General features: G+C 44.1%; 1 protein-coding gene and 1 non-coding gene across 2 annotated transcripts; both read right to left on the bottom strand.

Annotated features, from left to right (window-relative positions):
- Window positions 1-2,567: 2,567 nt before the first annotated feature.
- upk3b (uroplakin 3b) lies at window positions 2,568-16,740 on the bottom strand. The gene is made up of 11 exons (XM_007910372.2): window positions 16,549-16,740; window positions 15,565-15,644; window positions 14,564-14,699; window positions 14,146-14,337; window positions 13,464-13,568; window positions 10,281-10,841; window positions 9,650-9,670; window positions 9,322-9,357; window positions 6,975-7,013; window positions 5,672-5,718; window positions 2,568-2,781 (listed from the first exon to the last, which is right to left on the bottom strand). Exons 1-11 carry the CDS (start codon window positions 16,704-16,706, stop codon window positions 2,753-2,755), a joined length of 1,404 nt encoding a protein of 467 aa, XP_007908563.2. The 5' UTR covers window positions 16,707-16,740; the 3' UTR covers window positions 2,568-2,752.
- A 3,099-nt stretch (window positions 16,741-19,839) lies between these two features.
- Window positions 19,840-19,911, bottom strand: trnav-uac. The gene has a single exon. It is a non-coding gene; the product is annotated as a tRNA-Val (tRNA).
- Window positions 19,912-21,738: the final 1,827 nt, after the last annotated feature.

Here is a 21,738-nt window from a genome sequence, read left to right as displayed (position 1 = left end):
CCTCACAATTTACATGTTCTTGTTCATTTATGAGTGATTAGTTTTCTCCAATAGATGGAATATATCTGTTCAGCTGCACTTGCAGAGGAGCTCTGCTTGCACCAAGTCAGCCCACGGAAGTATGCTGCATTGCTGCACCTCCTTAAATACAGTGCCCTGCCATGATTCTCTTGTCTGGCTATACCATCCTTCAAATAAAATGTAGAACCGAGATCCCGTTAAAACACCCACAACTCTATTTGATAAAGAGAAGGGAGTTTCTCCTAATGTCCTGACCAACAACCCACCTATTTCCCCCCCCCCTCCATATAATTGGTCACTAACTTCAATTGGAGTCCTGTAGCTCAGTGGTTAGAGCACTCGCTTTGCAAGCGAGAGACCTGAGTTCAATTCCAGGCAGGGCGAAACCTTGGGCAAGTTTCCTTACTCCACACGCCTAATAATAATCCCTCCAAAAAACAAAAACAATAATAAATTGGTCATTTTCAATCTACGACTGTTTGTGGGACATTGCTGTGCGCAATTGGCTGCCGCGTTCGCCCACAAATATACAGTCAATTCACTTTACAGTGTGTTCTGTGAAGCGCTTTGGGACGTCCTCCCGACGTGAAAAGCGCTATATCAAATGCAAGGATTATTATTATTATATTATTATTATTATTATTTATTATTATTATAATTGACTTTATGGAAGATTGCTGTGTGCACAAATTGGCTGTCACATTTGCTCCCAGATTTTGTCACTACATATCTGAGCTGCTGGTGTTTTACAAACTCTTTCCCCTGTGTTTGCAGTGAAGGCGATATTCAAATTAAACACCCAAGTTGCATATTGCTTTGGGACGCGTTGCAATATCTAAAGCCATCTCTTTACACATTTGTTAATGTAATAAGATCGTGGGAAACACAAAACAAAGACTGTTTGTGGGACACTGCCGTGAGCAATTTGGCTGCCTCATTCTGCCCACAAATATACAGTCAATTCATGTTACAGTATATTCTGTGAAGCACTTTGAGATGTCTAGAAGGCATGAAAAGTGCTATATCAAGTGCAAGGATTATTATTATGAAATAACCTGACTAGCTCAACGTCTGTGAGAAACAAGGACATCGATTTCTCATTTGATCGAGAACAGGTCAGTGACTGGTCTTGAGAGTACATTTGACGCTGTTCAGTGAATTTGTCCCCTCCACCCTGGTCTCAACCCTCTGCTTGTCTCTGACTCTCCAGCGCCTTGGGATGTTCTCCCGACATGAAATGCGCCATTTTAATTTTATACTGAATAGGTGCACTTAGATAAGTTCCGAATGCTTAAATCCTCTCAAAGGCAAGATTTACCTTTTACACTGAAGAAACATGAACCTCTTTTGTGGTTTTACTTTACTTTGCAACAAAGATAATTGGAACCTTTCTTTCATATTGCCCAAAAAATAAAGATTTCTGAATCAGGAGGAGAACGCAATTAAACTCAAGCAAATGATTCAGACACAGACAATAGTATCCAGCCTCAACACTAGACCAAGGGACCGCGAAATGCAAAACAACCTTGTGTGAAGCAAACAAGAAGAAGCCCAAACTGGGTGTTTTTCTGCAGAGCAATAAAGCATTTCTCCCAAAACATAAAACATTTTCAACTTGCTGCAGGTCCCAAATAGTGCTTCACAACGTCTTACGGTAGACCTTAATGCAGAAATAGACTCACGGTTACAACAAGTTGCATTTACATAACACACCCTCACGTAGGGCAGCTTGTTAGATAGAGTGCTTTTCAGTTCCCCCCACCCCCTTTTGAAATACAGGACTGAGTATCTGGAATTCGCAATGCAGACCGGCACTTGACTTTTTATATAAAAAGTTAATGCTCTACTGCATATTTCACATGAAAATGGGATATATTACAAATGAGCATGATATCCTCGTGCTGTGAATTCCTCTTTCCCAATTGATAACAAGTGATGCCAAGCACCTGACTTCAGTATAAGATCCTTGACGCCCAAGTAAAATGTGAGACAACAACAAGATTACATTTGTATAGCGCCTTTCACATCAGGACTTGAAGGAGGCTAAGGAGGGGGCGAGGTGGAGTGATTGGAGACTTCACCAGATCACAAGATCAGGTTGGATGAAGAATCGATTTGGATCTGATCTCATCCTTCCAGTATACCCACTCAAACCTGCCCAGTGGTGCACTGTGTGAATTACAATTACTGTATACATATACGGCGTGTTTTGGCACGAGTGTGTCAATACGCGTCACACCATGAAGAGAAACATTCAGGTTAACCTGTGAAAATTCCAAGGGGAGAGATCTCAAGGTATGCAATCATTTTAAGATTTTCATCTATAATGAAACACAACAGAACTTGGAAAGCACAAAAGCTCATGCATATTGGGTTGACTTTCTCTTTTGATGTACAGACGTCACACTTTATGGTCAAGCATTTTGCTTTTATTGCAATTAAATTACACACACTAGCGTTCATAAATCTGTACAGCTTGACCAAGAAGCTCAGATTTATTTCATAGATCCAGTTACAATATAAGAGACATAGCTAAGGTTGGTGGCAACTTGCAATTGAGAGCACAGATGAATGCCTTTGTTCACACAAAGCTTGAGTTAAAGAGATTATGTTCAGAAAAAAGTGCTGCTGGATAGTGCATTTATACCACGTGGAATAAAGGAACCACGGAAGTGTTTGAGTCTTTAGCAGGGCCTCATGGTGATGTTCAAGTTTTCATCCCCTCCGCTGCTCACTTAAATGTTGGACTGGTTGAACGTGCTGTTGGAAAAAAAAATGAAGGTAGTGATATGAAGACAAATAATAAAATGAAATCCTTTCACCTCCAGGAAGCACAACTCTGCTGGAGGAAAGCCAAGTGCTAGTATGTTGGTTTTGGGCAGTCTCAGCTTAGTGAAGGAATTCAGGCACCTCAGATAGGCTGAATCCAAAGCTCTTTCAGGAACAGACACTGATCTAGAACACGCTTGCTCTGTTATCTCATAACCAATCACTGCTTCCTTTTAACTGCTAACTACATCTGGGCAAAAGTGCAGGATGCAATGTTGTTAGCATTGGACTTCGATGAGAGCCGACACCGGCAACAGATAGAGTATTGGGGACGGTTTTGGACACTCCATTCCAGAAAGGATATAAAAGTGACAGAGAAAGTAGTGTAGATTTCCTGAGATGTGAACGGGGGTTAGCAATTTTAGTTGCAAAGAGAGAATGGAGAAACTAGGTCTTTTTCACAGGAGCTTCACAACTTGGTGTTCAAGATTACGGAGGTTTAGGAGATGGTAAATGCTTTAGTTATAGTTATGCATACATGAAATGACCATTGAACAACAACAACAAAATTACATTTATATAGCGTCTTTCACATCAGGAGAACATCCCAAGGCGCTGGACAGACAGAGTTACGGACTCGAGCTGAGGATCGGGGTGGTGGCCAAGGAGGGCTTTGAAGGTGAGGACCAGGAACTTGAACTGTATCCTCTGTGTGATGGGAAGCCAGAGGAGTTGGGCAAGAATGGGGGTGATAGGGACAAGGAGCCTAGTGCGGGAGAGGACACGGGCTGCAGAGTTCTGGATGATCTGCTCCAGACTGCGATTCCTCTGTTGGGCCCACTGTGGGAGTCACCGCTGGCTGTCTAACATCTGTCTATCCCCTACTCTCGCCGCAAGGCTCACCGGTCCCTGACCACAGGGGCCAACTTCTCCTCCCTGATCCACATCCCTACTCTTCCTATCAGTGCCCCCCTCCCCCACCTTGATCAAGGCGCTGTCCTTGATTGGGTCAGATAGTAACTCTCACACCGCTTGACTTCATCTCCTCAAATGGCTTCTCCTCTAGCCCCCGGACCGTCTCGTGTGGCATTCCTCAGGGCTCTCAACATCTATCTGCTCTCCCTTGGTGACATCATCCGCAGACAAGGGGTCAACTTCCACATGTATGCGGATGGCACCCAACTCTACCTCTCTCCCTTGACTCTAGGACTATTGCTGTGCTGACAGAATATCTGTCAGACATCAAGTCCTGGATGAGAGCTAACTTTCTTCAGTTGAATGTCAACAAGACCAAGGCTCTCCTGATTGACTCCCGTCAGGGCCTCCTCACCTCAGGCGACCGAAAACCCTTATACACACCTTCATTACATCGAGGCTCAACTATGCAAATTCACTGCTTGTTGGCCTCCCCAACTTCTTCCTCCACAAGATTGTCTTGGAGTAGAACAATAATTTAGCAGAGGCGAGAGCGGGGCGGTAGGATTTGACATGGTCCAGCCAAATCTGGCGGCAGAAAGTTATGTTTGATTTAAGCCAGGTGCGCTCAGAGAATCTCACCTGGGCTTTAAGGGAGCGGAGGTGGCTGGTGTACCAGGGGGATTTGCATGAGTAGGAGACGGTTCGGGAAGAGAGCGGAGCGAGTGAATCAAGAGTGAAGGAGGGGGAGCTGTGGAGAAGGGTGACCAAGGAGGAAAGGTCAGTGTGGGAGGATGCCCAGAGGGGTAGGAGTTCAGAAGTGGGAGGGGGGGGGACTGATAGGGAGGGTAGGGATGTGGATCAGGAAGGAGACGTTGGCCCCTGTGGTCAGGGACTGGTGAGTCTTGCGGCGAGAGTAGGGCTTTTAGACAGCCAGTGGCGACTCCCACGGTTGACCCGACGGAGGATTCTCAGGCTGGAGTAGAGGGAAGCTGTGGGACGGTCGAGCAAGGATAGGAGTCAGGGAGGGTGGTGGGAGAGGAGGACTGAGAGGGAGTAAGTGAGGGTAGAGGACAGGGGTGGGGGTATTGTGGGGAAACAGCTCGGGTCGGTGGCGGCAGCCATAATGCGCACGCCGAGACTAAAAGCAAGCGGCGGGGGTAGGGGTGGGTTAGCGAGGCATGGTTAGCGCAACGGTGAGTGTCATCATGGGGAGGGGCGGGGGACAATGTTATAGTCCCAGTCAGTCCAGACTGAGAGATTCAGAGTTGGTGGACAGATGTGGCGTCATGCGGCAACCGGTCTCTGGTTGGCTGGTGACTGGGAGAGTCGGTCATGGCTGCCATGGCTGTGGCGGGGACTCCCGCAGACCGGGGTAGATGGGCCTCGGTCCCCGGGTTGGATTAGGGCACCGGTTGGGGCATCGGATAATCAAAGACAGAATTAAAGGAGAGGTTAGATAAATGTCTTTCTGCATTTTGAATGTAGATTCTCTGGCAAGATGTTTGGATAGATAATAATAAGATGGAGGGAATGTGCCTGAGGTCTGGAAATGATGAAGCAACATTCTCAAACCACCCTCTCATCAGATAACAGTAATATGAGACCCTGGTGTTTATCAAACCAGGTGAAGAAAAGAATGGTGTGTGACTAGAACAGAGATGGCTTTGCACTGATTAAAGTAGAAATTACACAAAACCGAAAAGAAGACAACAGCAGAAGCAGTTGGAAACAAAGAAAAGCCACCTAGAGGAGCCAGTCAGTTTCCTTTGCAAGAGATTTTTCTTTGCCGCATGACCAAGTTAAGCGCCATTCACAAAACACTGCCAACTACACATTTCACGCATGCCATGCTAACTACGCAAACCTTTCTGAAGCTTCCCATCATAATATTTCCATCTCTTTTATGCTCAGAAAGCAGCTCATTCCTAAACACTGAACAAAATGGAGCTTGAAGTTCACTTACCAATTGCACTGGAGCTTGAGGACATGGAGGAGACAACTTCAATAACTCTGTAGTGACAAGACATAAGAATGAATATATTCACTCAATCTGACTGCACCTCCTTTCTTTCCCAAACAGCAAGTGTCACATTTCCATGAGCAGAGGAAGGGAACTATCATCCTTACATTTAATATAGCATTTTTTTGTGTGATAGGAGGTCATTTCATATGTTTGAGAATATACATTATAAAGTGCAGTGACTGTGGATGAACCCATTTGAGTGAAGGAATGAATGAAGGAATGAAAGAAGTATTTCTATAGCACTATATTTCTATAGTATTTCTAAAGTCCACATAGAAGTTACAGTCATGGATAGTGAATAATTATTGTAGCAAGCATGGCAACCGTTTTACATATAGCAAAATCACACAAACAGCCATGACGTGAATTACTGATTAATGTAGAGAATTATTGATAAAGAACAACAACAATATGCATTTTATGCAGCGCCCTCCATACAGCTATCATCACAGAGCTGTACAGTGACAGTTAAACAGAGGTGTTTGGAGTAAGGAAACTTGTGTTAAGTTTTGCCTGCCCGGGAATCGAATCTGGGTCATTTTGCTTGCAAGGCAAGTGCTCTAACCAATACACGTGGAGTCCTGTAGCTCAGTGGTTAGAGCACTCGCTTTGTAAGTGAGACACCTGGGTTCAATTCCAGGCAGGGCGAAACCTTGGGCAAGTTTCCATTACTCCACACGCCTAATAATAATCCCTCCAAAACCAAAAACAATAATAAATTGGTCATTTTCAATCTACGACTGTTTCTGGGACATTGCTGTGCGCAATTGGCTGCCGCGTTCGCCCACAAATATACAGTCAATTCACTTTACAGTGTGTTCTGTGAAGCGCTTTGGGACGTCCTCCCGACGTGAAAAGCGCTATATCAAATGCAAGGATTATTATTATTATTATTACACAATAGGACTCCACAAATTAGGGGTGTGATGCCTGAATGCTCAGCCACCAATGTGGTGAGGCCTGGGTGGGGGGGTGGGGGGATTGTGAGGTTTGGGGTAATGGGCGTCTGGAGTTAGGTGGGGAGAGGAGACAAGCAGTGGAGGTTTGGATGAGCAAATGACCATAAATGATTCCATGATACGATTTGAACAGAGAATGGACTTTCTCCTGGCCAGCAATCCTCCAGATGAATTGTTGTTTATGGGACATTGCTGTCCAACAAACGGCCACTGTGCTTCAAGGTTATAGGTGATGTTAAGATGGAATTCTTTCTTTTCTCATATTTTGAAATTTGAACACGTACCTAGTGGAAGATTGAGCTGTACCAGATACAACGCCAGACCTGAAAGAACAAAGTCAAAGCTCGTTATTGAGGATAATCCCTTGTGTAGAACTAACATGTGTTCAAGAGACCTCATCTCTCAAGTCCTTTCAAAATCAAGTCCAAAATGTAGCATCTGAATTTACCAAAGTCTGAAAACCTTAGACTTCTGGGCAGTTGAAGACAGTAGCACAGACTCCCTTTCTACCTCATACCCATCATCCCATTATAGCATCAAACTAGTTCTTAAATACAATTCAATCCAATACAATTGATATTTATAAATTGGCTGGGTACCCGAGCTGGTGGTGGGGAGGAGGAAGATGACCGAAAGCAAGAGACAAACTTGAATAAGGGGGGGAGCGAACCAGTTGGAGGGACTCCAGGATGAAGTTCTGGATAGCAGGTGACCAATGGTATTTGAAGGTATGAAAGATAGAGGCTTGAAGGGGTATGGTGATATGGCAGGGCAATAGAACTGAAGGAACACTTTGCTCTGAGAGCCGATAGTGAATGGCCTCTTTCTGCACTGAAATCTCTGTGATAATAATAATTTGATACAGTGCTTTTCACGTCAGGAGGATAATAATATAATAATAATCCTTACATTTGATATAGCGCTTTTCACGTCGGGAGGACGTCCCAAAGCGCTTCACAGAACACACTGTAAAGTGAATTGACTGTATATTTGTGGGCGAACGCGGCAGCCAATTGCGCACAGCAATGTCCCACAAACAGTTGTGGATTGAAAATGACCAATTTATTATTGTTTTTGGTTTTTGGAGGGATTATTATTAGGCGTGTGGAGTAAGGAAACTTGCCCAAGGTTTCGCCCTGCCTGGAATTGAACTCAGGTCTCTAGCTTGCAAAGCGAGTGCTCAACCACTGAGCTACAGGACTCCAAAGCAGTTCACAGAATTTACTGCAGCGCTTTGTGAGTGAACTTAGCAGCCAAATTGTACCCAGAAATGTCCTGCAAAGTGAATAACCATATTTTCTTCAAGATGAGGGACTGTTGGCCAGGACACCAGGAGAAACCTTTCTCTTTACGAATAGTGCCTAAATCGCTAACATCAACCTGAACAAGAGGACAACACCTCACTTTAACATTTCACCCGAAGGTCAGCAATTCCAACAATGAAGCACACTCTCAGCATTGCATTGGTGTCAGCTTAGACCATATGAGTTTGAAGACCAGACTTGGGACTTGAACCCATAACCTTTTATGATAATGGCTGAATTCTTGCCTGCCATTGGTGAGGTAGATATGATGGTGGACATGTAATGAGTCCTGACCCTCCCTGGTGCCAGTGACCAATTCCAATCAATTACTCTCTTTGTAAAGAAATAAATGCAACTACCCTGAAGTTAGGCAACTGTCCTGAAGTTACCTTTTACAACAACAATAACAAATTACCCCTGAACCTGTGCTCTGTTGTGCTGGTGAAATCTGAAACTATTGTTTCTTATTTACTCCCGAATACGGGGGCCATGTTGCTTCAGCGGCTTAATTCTTTTCCTCCTCTTTAAGCTCTTTACAAGCCCAATGTATTTGTTGGTTTAAGGAAAAGTGACTGCCCAGGTTATGGGAAGGATATGCCACTGTAAAACTGAGAGGTGACATCAGATCTGGTAGATGCTGTGAACTAATACCAACCCCTCCCCTTGATAACCCTTGAGGAGATGAGGAATGAGTCATTAAAGTTGTGGTTTGTTCCTGTACAGGAGGATGTTAAAGATTCCAAGTTAATATTCAAAAAGAGAAAGGAGTTTCTGTCTCCCAGTTTCCTGGCCAACAATCTTCCAGGCAAAATAGGTCAGGGTGGTTTGTGCGACATTACTGTGTATAAATTACCTTTGCAGTCGCTGTCCAATCACTCACCTTGACAAAGATTCTGTGTTAAATGCTTTGAGACTGTCGCAATCAAATGCCAGGATAACATATTTTTATTTGCTTATGGGAATCCAGCAAATTTTTGTTTCCTGAACATGATCCTGTTTCAACACACTGTAAACACTCTGTAACAGAGACTGAACACAGTCGAAGGAACCTAGGTTTGCATTGTACTGGAAAGAGGGTGCGGAGACTGTGCTGCCATTCTAGTGCTCTTTGTCTGTGTGTTTGCCTGACACAAATGGGATGCCCAAGCCCTGGAATGCAGCACAGGTAGGTGCTGCTGCCTAGACCCTAACCTTATGGTCCAGAAGAGACTTGGCTCTTAAGTGTGGAAGTGAGGGCTGTGGGCCTGCACTGGGTGGCAACATCGTGATTAGAGATTGGAAGGGCAAAATCTAAGTAAGAAAAAGGGACAGGAAGCATTGTGCTCACCTGATGGACTGAACCAAGCTAGAAGTGTCACTGAATCTGAAAAACAAAACATTCAACATTTCACTCACTGGGATTCACATCTTCTCCCCCCAAGAGAATGAGATAGAGCAAGAGCAAGAGAGAGAGAGAGTGCTAGTGCGAGAGAGTGTGAGAGTGTGTGAGGGAGAGATAGCAAGAGTGTGTGTGAGAGCATATGTGTCAGGCAAACACACGGCCAAAGAGCACTGGACTGGGGGAGAGCAGCTGGTTGGGGAGAAGTATTAATCGTGGAGAGAGAGGTGGAATGTAACTGAACAGGGAAGGAGCAAACAAAGCCATTACTTCTTACCTTTTTTCCTGGAGTTGAGTACTGCATGGGAATAAAAAAGATGAACATTTGAAACTGGGTGAAGAGTTTGAAAATAGGATATTCCTTAACACAAATACACACAACCACTCCACAAGCGGGGGGTAAACAGAGCACACATGTTTTTCTTCATGGTCAGCCAGGAGTCTGACACACACAGAAACCCTTCAACATGCTTTAGAGCATTGGTTCCATGTATGCCACCTGCACGTGGAAATTCTGGAATGTGCTTTCCCTTTTTGGAAACACCCTGTACACCTGATTTTGGTGTATATTGGGTACAGGTTGGTAAGAGTTGGAGATTGGGGACACTACAATATGTGTAGAAGTAACTGCTGGAGTTTACCCAGCTAAAACCAAATAGCTTTCCATTGAGGGCACCGTTTGGCAAGCTAGCCCGCTGCTTGTCTAGCTAGAACCACCCTTTCTGTTTGGGCTTTGGCTTAACTGAGTGGGAAGAACTCCAACTCCCAGTGACTGGTCTGCCCCTCCAAGTTTTGTCAGTGAGCCAGGCAGGTTGTGCTCTGGAGTGCTGCAGACTTGCCTGGCTCAGGGATTAGAGACTGTCACAGACATTCCATTCCCAAATATGTCAAACTAGTTCCATACGTACCTGTGGTCAGCTTGCACCACACCAGCACTGACCTCCACACGGTCAATCTGTGACAAGCCATTCTGTTCCAATGTGTTCTGTGATGAGGTGGTCTGTGCCAAGCTATCCTGTGTCAAGCTATTCTGAACCAATGTGGTCTGTACCAAGCCAGTGTGAGCAAAGTTATTCCCTGCCAATTTGGCCTGAACAAAGTCATTCTGTGCTGATTTAGTCAGTATCAAGTCATTATGTGCCAAGCCAGTCTGCCCCAAGACATTCTGTGTCGATGTGGTCTCTACTAAGCCACTTTGTGCTGATCTGGACTTTTCTATGCCAGTTAGTGCCAAGTCATTCTGTGCCAAGCCGGTCTGCCCCAAGCCATTCTGTGTGAATGTGGTCTGTATCAAGCCAGCCTGTGCAAAGTCATTCTGTGCCAATTTGACCTGATCCAAGTCAGTGTGTGCCAATCTGGTCTGGTCCAAACCAGCCTGACCCAAGTCATTCTGTGCCCATATCTGTAGCAAGCTAGCCTTCCCCAAATCATTGTGTGCCAATCTGGTCTGCACTGAGCCTGAGGTTGTGCTGGAAGAAAATAGACAGAAAGCATTCAATCAAATCTCTGTGTTGGGTATACAAATCGCATGACGAGGACTATATACACTCTGAGGCTGGGAAAGTCATACCACCCATTTATCTTTTGAAATACATTGTTTTTGTTTCAAAGAACATTTCTCTCAGCATGTCCTAAGAATCATGGAAGTATACAGCACAAAAGGAGGCCATTCGGCCCACCATGTCTATGACAGCTCTGTAAAAAGAGCTATCCAAATCAATCCCACTCCCCAGGTCTCTCCCCATAGCCCTGCAAACTTGTCCTCCCCAAATAATTATCTATTTGGGGAGGACTCCTCTCTTAAAAGTTGTTATCGAATTGACTTCCACCACCATTTCAGGTAATGCATTCCAGATTCGAAAAAATTGCTGTGTGAAAAAATTTCTCCTCATCTCCCCTCTGTTTCTTTTAACAACCCCAGGTGCATTCAGCATCTGGGATTTGTAGGGAGGGGGAGTGTGGCACATCATCATTGAGGATGATGACAGCATCAGCATCCAAGGCTGCACTCTCCACCTATCAAAGCCAATCAGGAACCTCGGGGTTCTGTTCGACCCTGAGTTGTCCTTTCTTCCCCACATCCGCGCCACAACTTGCACCACCTTCCATCACCTCCGGAACATCGCCAGACTACGGCACTACCTCACCCCTCACGCTGCTGAAACTCTATCACCTCAAGGCTGGACTATGGGAACTCTCTCCTCGCCGGCCTTCCCGGCACCTCGATCCACAAGCTGCTGGTCATTCAGAGCTCTGCAGCTCGTGTACTGTCCCGCACCAGGCTTCGCGACCACATCACTCCCACCCTCGCTCGCCTCCACTGGCTCCCCATACCCCAGAGGATCGAATTTAAGATCCTCATCCTCACCTACAAGGCCATTCAAGGCCTTGCTCCCTCCTACCTCTCCGACCTACTATCCCCCTACTTACCTGCCCGTACCCTCCGTTCCTCTGGCTCCGGTCTGCTCCACATCTCCTGCCCTAACATCGGTGGCCGGGCTTTCAGACTCTCAGCCCCTAGGCTCTGGAACTCCATACCCCAGTGCCTTCGCCTTGCTTCCTCCCTTTCCTCCTTCAAGGCCGGTCTCAAGACCTTTCTCTTCAACTGTGCCTTCACCTCCCCTCTCTACCCCCTCCTCACTCTCCCTTCCCTACCCTCACCCTAACCATTTCCCCCCTGCTCGGGTCCCGACCTAACTGTCCAGCACTTCGGGACATCCTCCCGACGTGAAAGGCGCTCTATAAATGCAATCTTGTTGTTGTTGTTGTTGTTATTGAGGAGGTTTGCCCTCTGTGATAATAAACCCACACTGTGTGAATTGTGTGTGTGTATCTGTGTGCCTCAGGGATCCCAATGCATCAAGGAATGTTCAAAACCCTCCACAGTTTCACCGCACTCTATTTCTGCTTCCTCCTTAAACTTGATCATCCCGCCACTTCCTCTGCTCAGCGAGCTTCAACCTGCTTCATGTTTCCTGTCCTGTGCATCTCATCTTCGGCAGGCAGGCTTCCAGCCATTCTTCCCCCGCTCTCTGGAACTTCATCCCAGAGTCCCTCTGACTCAAGAATGACGATTCTTTGGGTTTTAAACTCCTCACACCCAGCTCCACAGTCCTTGCCACCCTCCACTGCATCCCGATGGATTGATTTCAAGGTGTTCATCTTCACTTGCAAATTCATGTCACCTCTCTATCTCTCCAACCTTCTCCTATAACCCGCTCCTCCACTCATCCCATTCTACTAAGCTAACTCAGGCTTGCTGTGTGTCCCGCATTACATCCCACATCAGTGACCAAGCCTTCAGTTCCTCCACCCAGATCTCTGGAAGTTTCTCCCTCTACCCTTCCACCTCACTTTTATAATAAACAAATAATCTTTGCAATTGATACAGCACCTTATCACATCTTCTAGATGTCTCAAGGCGCTTAACAGAATATACTGTAAAGTGAATTGACTTTTGTGGGTGAATTGTTTTGTGGGTAAAACACGGCAGTCAATTGCGAACAGCAGTGTCCCACAAACAGTCGTGGATTGAATGACCAATTTATCATTTATTTCATTTTTTTGAAGAAATTATTACCGCTTGAAAAGCGATCCGACAATCGACTAACAACCGGGTTGGTACTTACTGCTAGGTAAACAAAAGCCTGTGGAGTAAGGAAACTTGTCCAATGTTTTGCCCTACCAGGAATCAAACCCCCTCTTAGGGGAATACTCTGACCACTGAGCTACAGGGCCTTTTCTCTTTCTGTCTCAGTCCTGCCTCAAATCCTATCTCTTCCAATATGAATATAGCCCCATCCCTCCATTGCTCGGAATACAACCATGTCCCTGTAAAGTGAAACTTTACCCTACATGAAAGGCGCTATATAAATACAAGTTGTTGGTTTCTGCAGGTCACAGAGCCCAGCTAGAAAACCGGGGAGTAACGCTCTTTCCCTCCCTACACCCCCTACACCCCAATGATCACTGGTAAGTGATGTGCCTCCTCACTGCTGCTAAATCCCAATCAGTTTTCAAGCTAGGGTTGTAACAAAGGGATCATAAACCCTCTAGTCTTTCAATCCCAAGCTGCTTCCTGACTTTTGTACCTTGTCTGTAATTTGTCTGAGTTCCGAGAGCTCCAAGAGTCACTGGCGTGCAACAGATCATCGATCATCAATTTGCTGAGACTCTGACTCTTCCCCCCATCAGCACTGCAGAGAAGAGAAAAGGAAACATCGAAACAATTAAATCTTCAGCGCGGTTGAAGGCTGTTTGGCCCATTGGGAGCGCACGGGCTCACAAAGCAAAAAATCAATTCAATCTCGCTACAAACAGCTGTGAACTGAATCACCAGTTTTATTTGGGGGATTTTCGGCTGACACTGGAAGAAAGAAACTCTCTTCTCTTTTCGAACGGTGCCACCCAAATAATATCCACCTGAAAATTGGATCTCAGTTTAACTTCTCATCCAACGGATGGCACCTATGGCAACACAGCACACCCTGTAGCACTGCACTAGAGTGCAAGACTATATACTGTAGAAGCTCAAAGCTTGAACCCACAACCACCCCGACTCAGAGATGAGCGTGTTACCCATTGAGCCAGGCTTTCACACAGCGTTGCCTGCTCCGAAGTGCTGGTAGGAGATGGAGTAGATCCTGTCAGTTGCTGTTTTGCATTTAATCTTATTGTTAGCAATAGACAGTTTTATTAAATCTTTTAAAAAACAATTACTGTGATGGTTATTTTGCTGTATGGCTGGACATTCACGAATCTCTCCTCAGGTACCTGTTGTATGGTGGGAGCTTCCAGGATTTTGACAAGTAATTAGCATTGAAGCAGTGGTCCTGGGGGTGGAGGAAGAATGGAGTGTGGTCTGGCTCGACTCCCCGCTGCATTTCCAATCTTCTCTCACGTATGTGCATCCCTTTTGTGAAATGAGTATTGTAGCCGGTCCAATTGTTGATCATGATTCCAGTCCTGCGACGGACGAGACAGAGTGAGAGTGAAAGAGAGAAGAGAAAAAATGAGACAGAGAGAACAAGAGTGAAAGGCTGGGATTTAACACAAACCCCACCAAACCCCCCACCCCATAGCTTCAGCTTTTCTTTATGTGATTCCTTAGCTGGGAACATGGTGCCTGGCTACAGAGCTGGACTTGAGATGTTCTGAAGATCAGATATTTGCAACTACTTTGTTTTCTTACCTCTTCCTCTTGTAGCAGCACATGAGCAGAAGAGCTAGGAGCAAGAGGCAAAGGAGGCACATACAGAGCACTGTGATGATGATCATAGCAGCTGAGCGGCGCCAACCATCCACGTGTATGGACTGGTATGGATGAGCTGGTAGGGGAAGGACAAGTCAGTCAGAAACGCACACAAACCCATCACTCGTCTCCAAATCAAACTACTGAGAATTCCTTAATGTTGGAAATTTCCCTCTATCTAGTTTCATAAGGCCAATTTTTTCCTTGGATCCAGGGTTAACAAGAACTGGTCAGGAATCCCAGAATCCTAGCCCCTGGTGACACTAATATGTGCCTCCACATCCTGTTGATGAGCTAGACATCTCAATGACATCTCAAAACGCTTCATGATGATCTATTGTAAAGTGGTGTAGTGATTTTGAATGCAAATGCATCAGTCAATTTATTGACAGCAATGTCCTACAAACAGCCATAAAGTGAATGATCAATTTCATTTGGGGCATTATTATTAATAATAATTATCAATAATAATAATTCTTGAATTTGATATAGCGCCTTATCATGTTTTCGAGATGTCTAAAAGCGTGTCACAAAATATACTGTATATTATGTGGGCGAAACACGGCAGCCAATTGCTCCTAGCAGTGTCCCACAAACAATCGTGGATTGAGTGACCAAATTATTATTTGTATTTATTTACTTATTTATTTTTAATGGATTATCACCTCCAGTAAAGCTAAAATTTCTCCCTACCCAGGAAATTGAGCCCAGATCCTCTTGTTTTTGAGGCGAGTGCTCTAACCAATAGGTTATATTGATAGATATATTTAAGATGTATTTAAGGGGAAGCTAGACAGGTACATGAGGGAGAAAGGAATAGAAGGTTATGCTTGAAGGCTTAGTTGAGGAAGGGCAGGAAGAGGCTCATGTGGAACATAAACACCGGCACAGGCCAGTTGGGCCAAATGGCCTGTTTCTGTGCTGTTAATGTATTAACCCACCTGATTTAGTCCTGAATTCATCAGACCAGTTAGTGCTCATTATCTCCACTCGATTGTGGTCCACCAGGAAGTATCTGACTCTGCAGAAGGAAAGGTGCAAGTCAGTGCTCTCTCTCTCTCTCTCTCTCTCTGTGATCTCAAACACCCTGAGACCGCAGTGGCAGGACTCTGGCCTGATGACAGGGTGTGAGCAGAGTGCAGCTGGAAAACATCAGGACATCTGGGTATCTGCAGCATTTTCATACTTGTGCAACTTTACATCTGTATATTTTAGACAATGGTAATTAAGTCATGAACTCATGTCTTGCTTCTCCAAGCCATTATAAAAATATTACATTGTCCCACAGAGTAATCTCACATGAGGGCAGAACATTACAACCCAACTCGTCTGTGCTGATGTTTATGCTCCATATGAGTCCCCACCTCTTCTATTCCCCTCTCCTTTCCCCCTCTTCGCTTATATAGCAATATATGGGCATGCATTCCCATACGTTTTAGAGTTTATACATATTATGTGTAATGAGTTATAACAAGCTATGACTCTAATAATAAAAATAATCCTTGCATTTGATAAGGTACTATCTATCGTACCTCATCACATTGAGATGTCTCAAAGCGCTTCACAGGATAAACTGTAAAGTCCAGTGACTGTGTATTTTGTGGGCCAGTTGCACACAAAACTGTCCCACAAACACAAAACAGAATAAGAAGATGCAGGTTTAGAGTTGGTAAGAGCAGTTTCAGCACAACCCAGGAAGTTTTTCTTTACCCAGAACTATTGACTGGAACAGGTTGCCAGGAAAGGTGGTTGAGGCCAGGATACTAGATTTATTTAAAAAAACAGCTTGATGCTGTGATGGGAGGATAAAGAAAGGTGGGTGGTCTGAAGGGATGATATTGCCTTCTTCATCAAATCAATCTTGTGCCTTTGTGTGAGTCTGTCCCACACAGAAAGATGGCTTATTGCAGAGTGCTAACACTCACCGGTATCCTGTGTTTGAGCTGAGTCGATGGTCACATATATTCCAAGCATAACATCTGTCTGCAGAACCAATGGCATAGTAATTCAAAGGTTCCCACATCTTTCCATCATCGCAATCGTATACAGAGAGGTGTTTCTGTGCAATATATGGGCCATGCATTCCCAAGTTATTTTTTTTGTCCAGAGAAGCAAGAGTGAAGTTGTCAGTGGTAGCTGCAAATGGACAGAATAGTTATAATCACTTTATGCTGCGTCTAGAATATAAACATGTCTCAAAAACACTTCACAGGTAATGGCTTGAGTGAATGTTAAAGATCGCATCCACTAATTCACAAAAGAGAAGGGAGTTTCTCTCTCTCAGTGACCTGTCCGACAATCCCCCAGATAAAATGTATCACTTTGCTGTGCCATAAACAGCGATGAATTAGAGTTCCCCGTCCTTGGCGGGTTCTGAATGAAAAGCTTCTGCTGGGAGCATTCTCTCAATTGTGACAAACAGAGAGGTCAGAGAGACAAACAACTGTGGAGCTCTTCACAGAATCATAGAAATTACAGCACAGAGGGAGACCATTCAGTTATTGAGTCTGCAGTGGCTCTCAGGGCAAACCACAGTACCTCTGTATAGCCCAATATTAACAATACCTCTTTGTAGTGTATTACCAGTGAGCACTTGCATATCATCTGATATTAGCAGTGGGCACTTCTATATAGTCTGATATTAACATGACACTGCCCTTGCCCTATCCCCACATAAATTCAATTCCTTTACCTAACCAGTTAACAGCTTGCCCTTAGAAATACTGTCTGGCAAGCTTCCAGCTGCTTGTTTAACTAGGATCACCCTACTTATTAGGGCTTTGACTTCCAGGAGCTGAGAGAGAACCCAGCTGCCAGTGAACTGTGTTACAAACAAGCCTATTATTAATGAATGTTATATTAACGGTCATAGGCTGTTGCTTTGAGCTTGCAACAGTGAAGTTCACTGTGACATAGCTTGTTTTGAATTCCAGTAAAGTTCAAACAAGCCAAGCCAATCAATTCATCCATCACTGTATCCCAAGGATTAAGTGACGTCTGACCATCCTCTGTTTTCAGGACACTGTAAAGCAAATACCAGTCTCTCACAAGTGAGGATATATCAACAATGAAGACATATTTAGTGTGTGTATAATAATGATACCTCTATTCTTTGTGACGATAACAAGGATGGAGAGGCTGCCGTTGGAATTATCCAGTTGTTTTGCAGCCTTATCAAACAGCCCGCAGTCTGGCACTTTCAGCATTATGCTCGATGTCCTGATGGAAAGGGACTCGTTCACTAGCAACTTCGGCTTGGTCTTCCCTTCTGAAAGCCCAGAAGGAAATTAATACCATTAGCCAAGCTTGTGTCTCTGTCACCCGTAAATTATTGTACACAACACAATTCAATTTTCACAATTAAACTGAAGCCCAAGACTCAAATTTGTGATGAGAAATTTGGGCTGAACCCACTGTTGTCTTGATTCTGGTTCCTGTTCAAGGCAGGTCCTGGAGGTACAAGTGGTTTGAATAGGTTGATGCAGATATAGGTGAAACAAATCCCACCTGTTTCACGTCCTTGTGGATCTAGTAGTCTGAAAGACACTGTCTGGCTGGGTAATCCTTCACCCAGACTGTTTACTGCAGTCACCTTGATGCCATAGACTTGGCTGAGCTTCAGATCTTGCAAATAGAGATAGTTTGTGTTGGTTGTGTGATTTCCAGCTGATGTGGAATCATTGGATTTAATGTAAATCTGAAAGAAAATAAAACCATGGAAGTCTTCTCGCCACTTGCTGTTCAAGCAGTAGAAATCAATGCTCACCATTCCAAAACACCCCAAAACTATGAAAAGGAGAAGATGAAGGCTTCCTTTTTTTTTGCTAAAAAGCACCGTGGACTTGGAATTCACATGGCTAAGATGACACTCCAGTGCAGTACTGGGGTGCACTGTCCTTTGGATGAGACTGTTAAACCAAGTCAGTAACACTCTATAGAGTCTGACATTACTTCTAAGTACCTCTGTGGAGTCCGATATTAACAATATCTCTTTGTAGTCCATTACCAGTGAGCACCTGTATATCATCTGATATTAGCAGTGAGCACCTCTATATCGTCTGATATTAGCAGTGAGCACCTCCATATAGTCTGATATTAACATGACACCTCTATATATAGTCTGATATTAACATGACACCTTATAGTCTGTTTTTTTGCCGCAAAATAAAGCTGATGGTGTTCAAAATAAAACAGTACATGTTTTGTGCAAATTGTATGAACTGTAAACGCATGAGCTTGTAAGGCCAGGTGCTTTGTTATTTCTGACCAGGATAGGTTAAAGGTGAAATATGTGATAAAGAATTAAAATGTGCTTAAAATGATTGATTTATGTTCACATCATACATGTTGCAGGGAAGATCATTTCTTTAAAGAGCTAGTCAAGTAGAGCGTTCACGTTGGGAAGAATGTCAATATGGGATGTAAAATAGGGCTCAATTGTTGAGATTAAGGAAGTGTGGAAACGTTGCATTGTCACATATCCTGAGTTGAATGAAAGAACTAGGGTATAAAGGCCTGGACATACAGGAGAGAGGAGACCTCTTTTGCCATGATCGATGAAGCAGAACTCCCACCAAAGGTTCAGGGACTCAAGCAAGAAGGTAAGGCACCTCGACTGAAACCTGCTACTAGCAATCTCAAAGCAATTACATTACATCTAAATGTGAACTAAACAGTACTAAAGCTCTTTGATATGAATCGCCTTGACCGGTAATCAGAGCTGCCTACGTTGTACTTGATGATATTTTGGGTGGATGCAGCAGGTGGCGTCCAGCTGACAAGCACAGAGCCTGCTTCAATCTCTCCAGCTCTCACATCCTGGGGCGCTGATGGTGCTCCACTCGGGTCAACAGGAGCTGTTGTATCAATGGATATAATTGTAACTGGTTGTCACTTGTTATGCAACTGTAAGATGGTTGACTGTGTATTTGTCAATTCACAGCAGCAGCTTATTTGCACACAGCAATGTTATAATAATAATAATAATCCTTGCATTTGATATAGCGCTTTTCACGTCTTCTAGACTTCTCAAAGCGCTTCACAGAATATGCTGTAAAGTGAATTAACCATATATTTGGGGGCGAAACACGGCAGCCAATTGCGCACAGCAGTGTCCCACAAACAGTTGTGGATTGAAAATGACCAATTTATTATTGTTTTTGTTTTGGAGGGATTATTATTATTAGGCATGTGGAGTAAGGAAACTTGCCCAGGTTTCGTCCTGCCTGGAATTGAACCCAGGTGTCTCACTTGTAAGGCGAGTGCTCTAACCACTGAGCTACAGGACTCCACACATGTTCCACAAATAACCACGGTGAATTAACAATTTTAACTGGGGACTGTTATCTGAAGGATTGCATGTCCAGCAATGCTACGTAGCCCTAGCAATGCCCTGGAGTATAAGAGTTCAAAGTCCCAAAATGGACTTGAACGCACAACCTTCTGACTCAGAGGCGAAAGTGCTACCAATTGAGCCAGGCTGACACAAGGCTTTTTTGTTACATGGGACCTGGCTTACAACTGTGTCCAGTAATTCAATAACTCTACACCATAAATCTCAGAAGGAATCAAAAACTGCATCCGATCATTGATTCGTAGAAATTTACAGCACAGGAGGAGCATTCAATCTGCACTTTCTCTCAGAGAAAGGTGTTCATTTGATCCCTCCCTGCCCTACACCCATATTTAGTTTCCCTCTATTTTAAAAAAAGATAGGTCAATAAAGTAGCAAACAAATGCAGAATAAATAATACACACCAAACATACTTACCGTTTGGAGCTTCAACCAGTATAGATTGTGAGGGTCCTTTGAATCCATTCAGTAATGATGTTAGAGTGACTTTGTATTCATTCCCTGGTTCAAAGTCACTGAGCAGCAGTGAAGTGTTGGTGGTGTTGAGAATGGTACTGCGTTTGCTCCTTACATTCTGATACTGTACCTCCCAGAGGCTAGATGGTATTGTCAAACAGCAAGTCCAATTCAGTAAGACACTTGTCTGACTCAGAAAAATTGTGGTTATATTTAAACCTGGGAAAGACAAGTCAGGTTACAAAAGCGCCAACATCAGCATAGGAAAGATTGGGACAATCATTCCAATATCCCTTATTATAGTACAATAATCATTACATTTGGTATTCAGCCCTTCACGTCAGGACGAGGTCCCAAAGAACAGGATTTATTGTAAAATGTAGTAACTGCAGGCGAACGTGGCAGCCCATGGAGCACAGCAACATCCCACAAACATCCATAAATTGAATCACCAATTTTATGTGGGGGATTGTCAGCCAGGACATGGGGAGAGAGAAACTTCCTTCTCTTTTCAAGTAGAGCTATAAGATCTTTAATATCCATCTAAATGGCTACAATCAGGACCTTGGTTTAACATCTCATCTGAAGGACGGCACATCTAACAATGCAATGCACCCCCAGCATTGGAGTCATCTTAGAAAGTGAAAACAGCTAGTAATGTTAGTAAGCATTGTAGCCAAAATCATATCAACTGTTTTACCATGTCAATAGAATTATGCTTAAAATCATAAAGGGTTTTTGATAGAGTCAATAGGGAGCAATTAGTTTCACTGGTCGGTGAATGATTGAGCAAAAGGCATTAGTTTCAGATAGCAAGCAAACCAGGAGATTAGGGGAACATTTTTCAACACACAAGTTGTTGGGTTAAGAATGTCCTGTTAAGAAGTGGTGCTTGAGTCAGAATCCATATTAGCTTCCAAAAGGGAACTAGATAAATACCTAAGAATGTGTCAACTTCAGAGGTATGCAGCAAAAATTCAGGCAAATGGGACGAAAAAGATTGCTCTTTACAAAGGCCAGCAGACAAAACAGGCCAAATGGCCTTTTCGTGTTGTAAATTCCTATGGATGCTGGGATTTAGATCCTCAGAAGCCATGCTGTTCCCTGTTTTATTCAGGCCACTCCAGGTATCCTGTGTAGTTTCTGATCATCGCAACATAAGGTAGCTTCAGAGAATAGTGAGGATGATGTAGTGTTGGAGGAATGGGCATTTTGAGTAGCAATTAGACAAGTTAGGACTCTTCAACTTTGAAAAGAGATATTTGAGGGGAATTTGGAGGCTGAACTCATTTTAGAGCAGCTTGAT

This window comes from Callorhinchus milii, unplaced genomic scaffold, assembly GCF_018977255.1.
Source record: "Callorhinchus milii isolate IMCB2004 unplaced genomic scaffold, IMCB_Cmil_1.0 Scaffold5, whole genome shotgun sequence".
Classification (NCBI taxonomy): Eukaryota; Metazoa; Chordata; class Chondrichthyes; order Chimaeriformes; family Callorhinchidae; genus Callorhinchus; species Callorhinchus milii.
This window is presented reverse-complemented; position numbering and strand designations above follow the sequence as displayed.

Bases quoted from the DNA above. Each gene is read 5' to 3' on its own strand.
- upk3b (XM_007910372.2), bottom strand. From the start codon at position 16,706: ATGCATGGCCCATATATTGCACAGAAACACCTCTCTGTATACGATTGC. The intron at 9,358-9,649 runs GTAAGAAGTAAT...TTTGTTTTTCAG, and splicing joins ACTCAACTCCAGGAAAAAAG to ATTCAGTGACACTTCTAGCT. The intron at 2,782-5,671 runs GTAAGTGAACTT...TTTTTCCAACAG, and splicing joins CTCAAGCTCCAGTGCAATTG to CACGTTCAACCAGTCCAACA.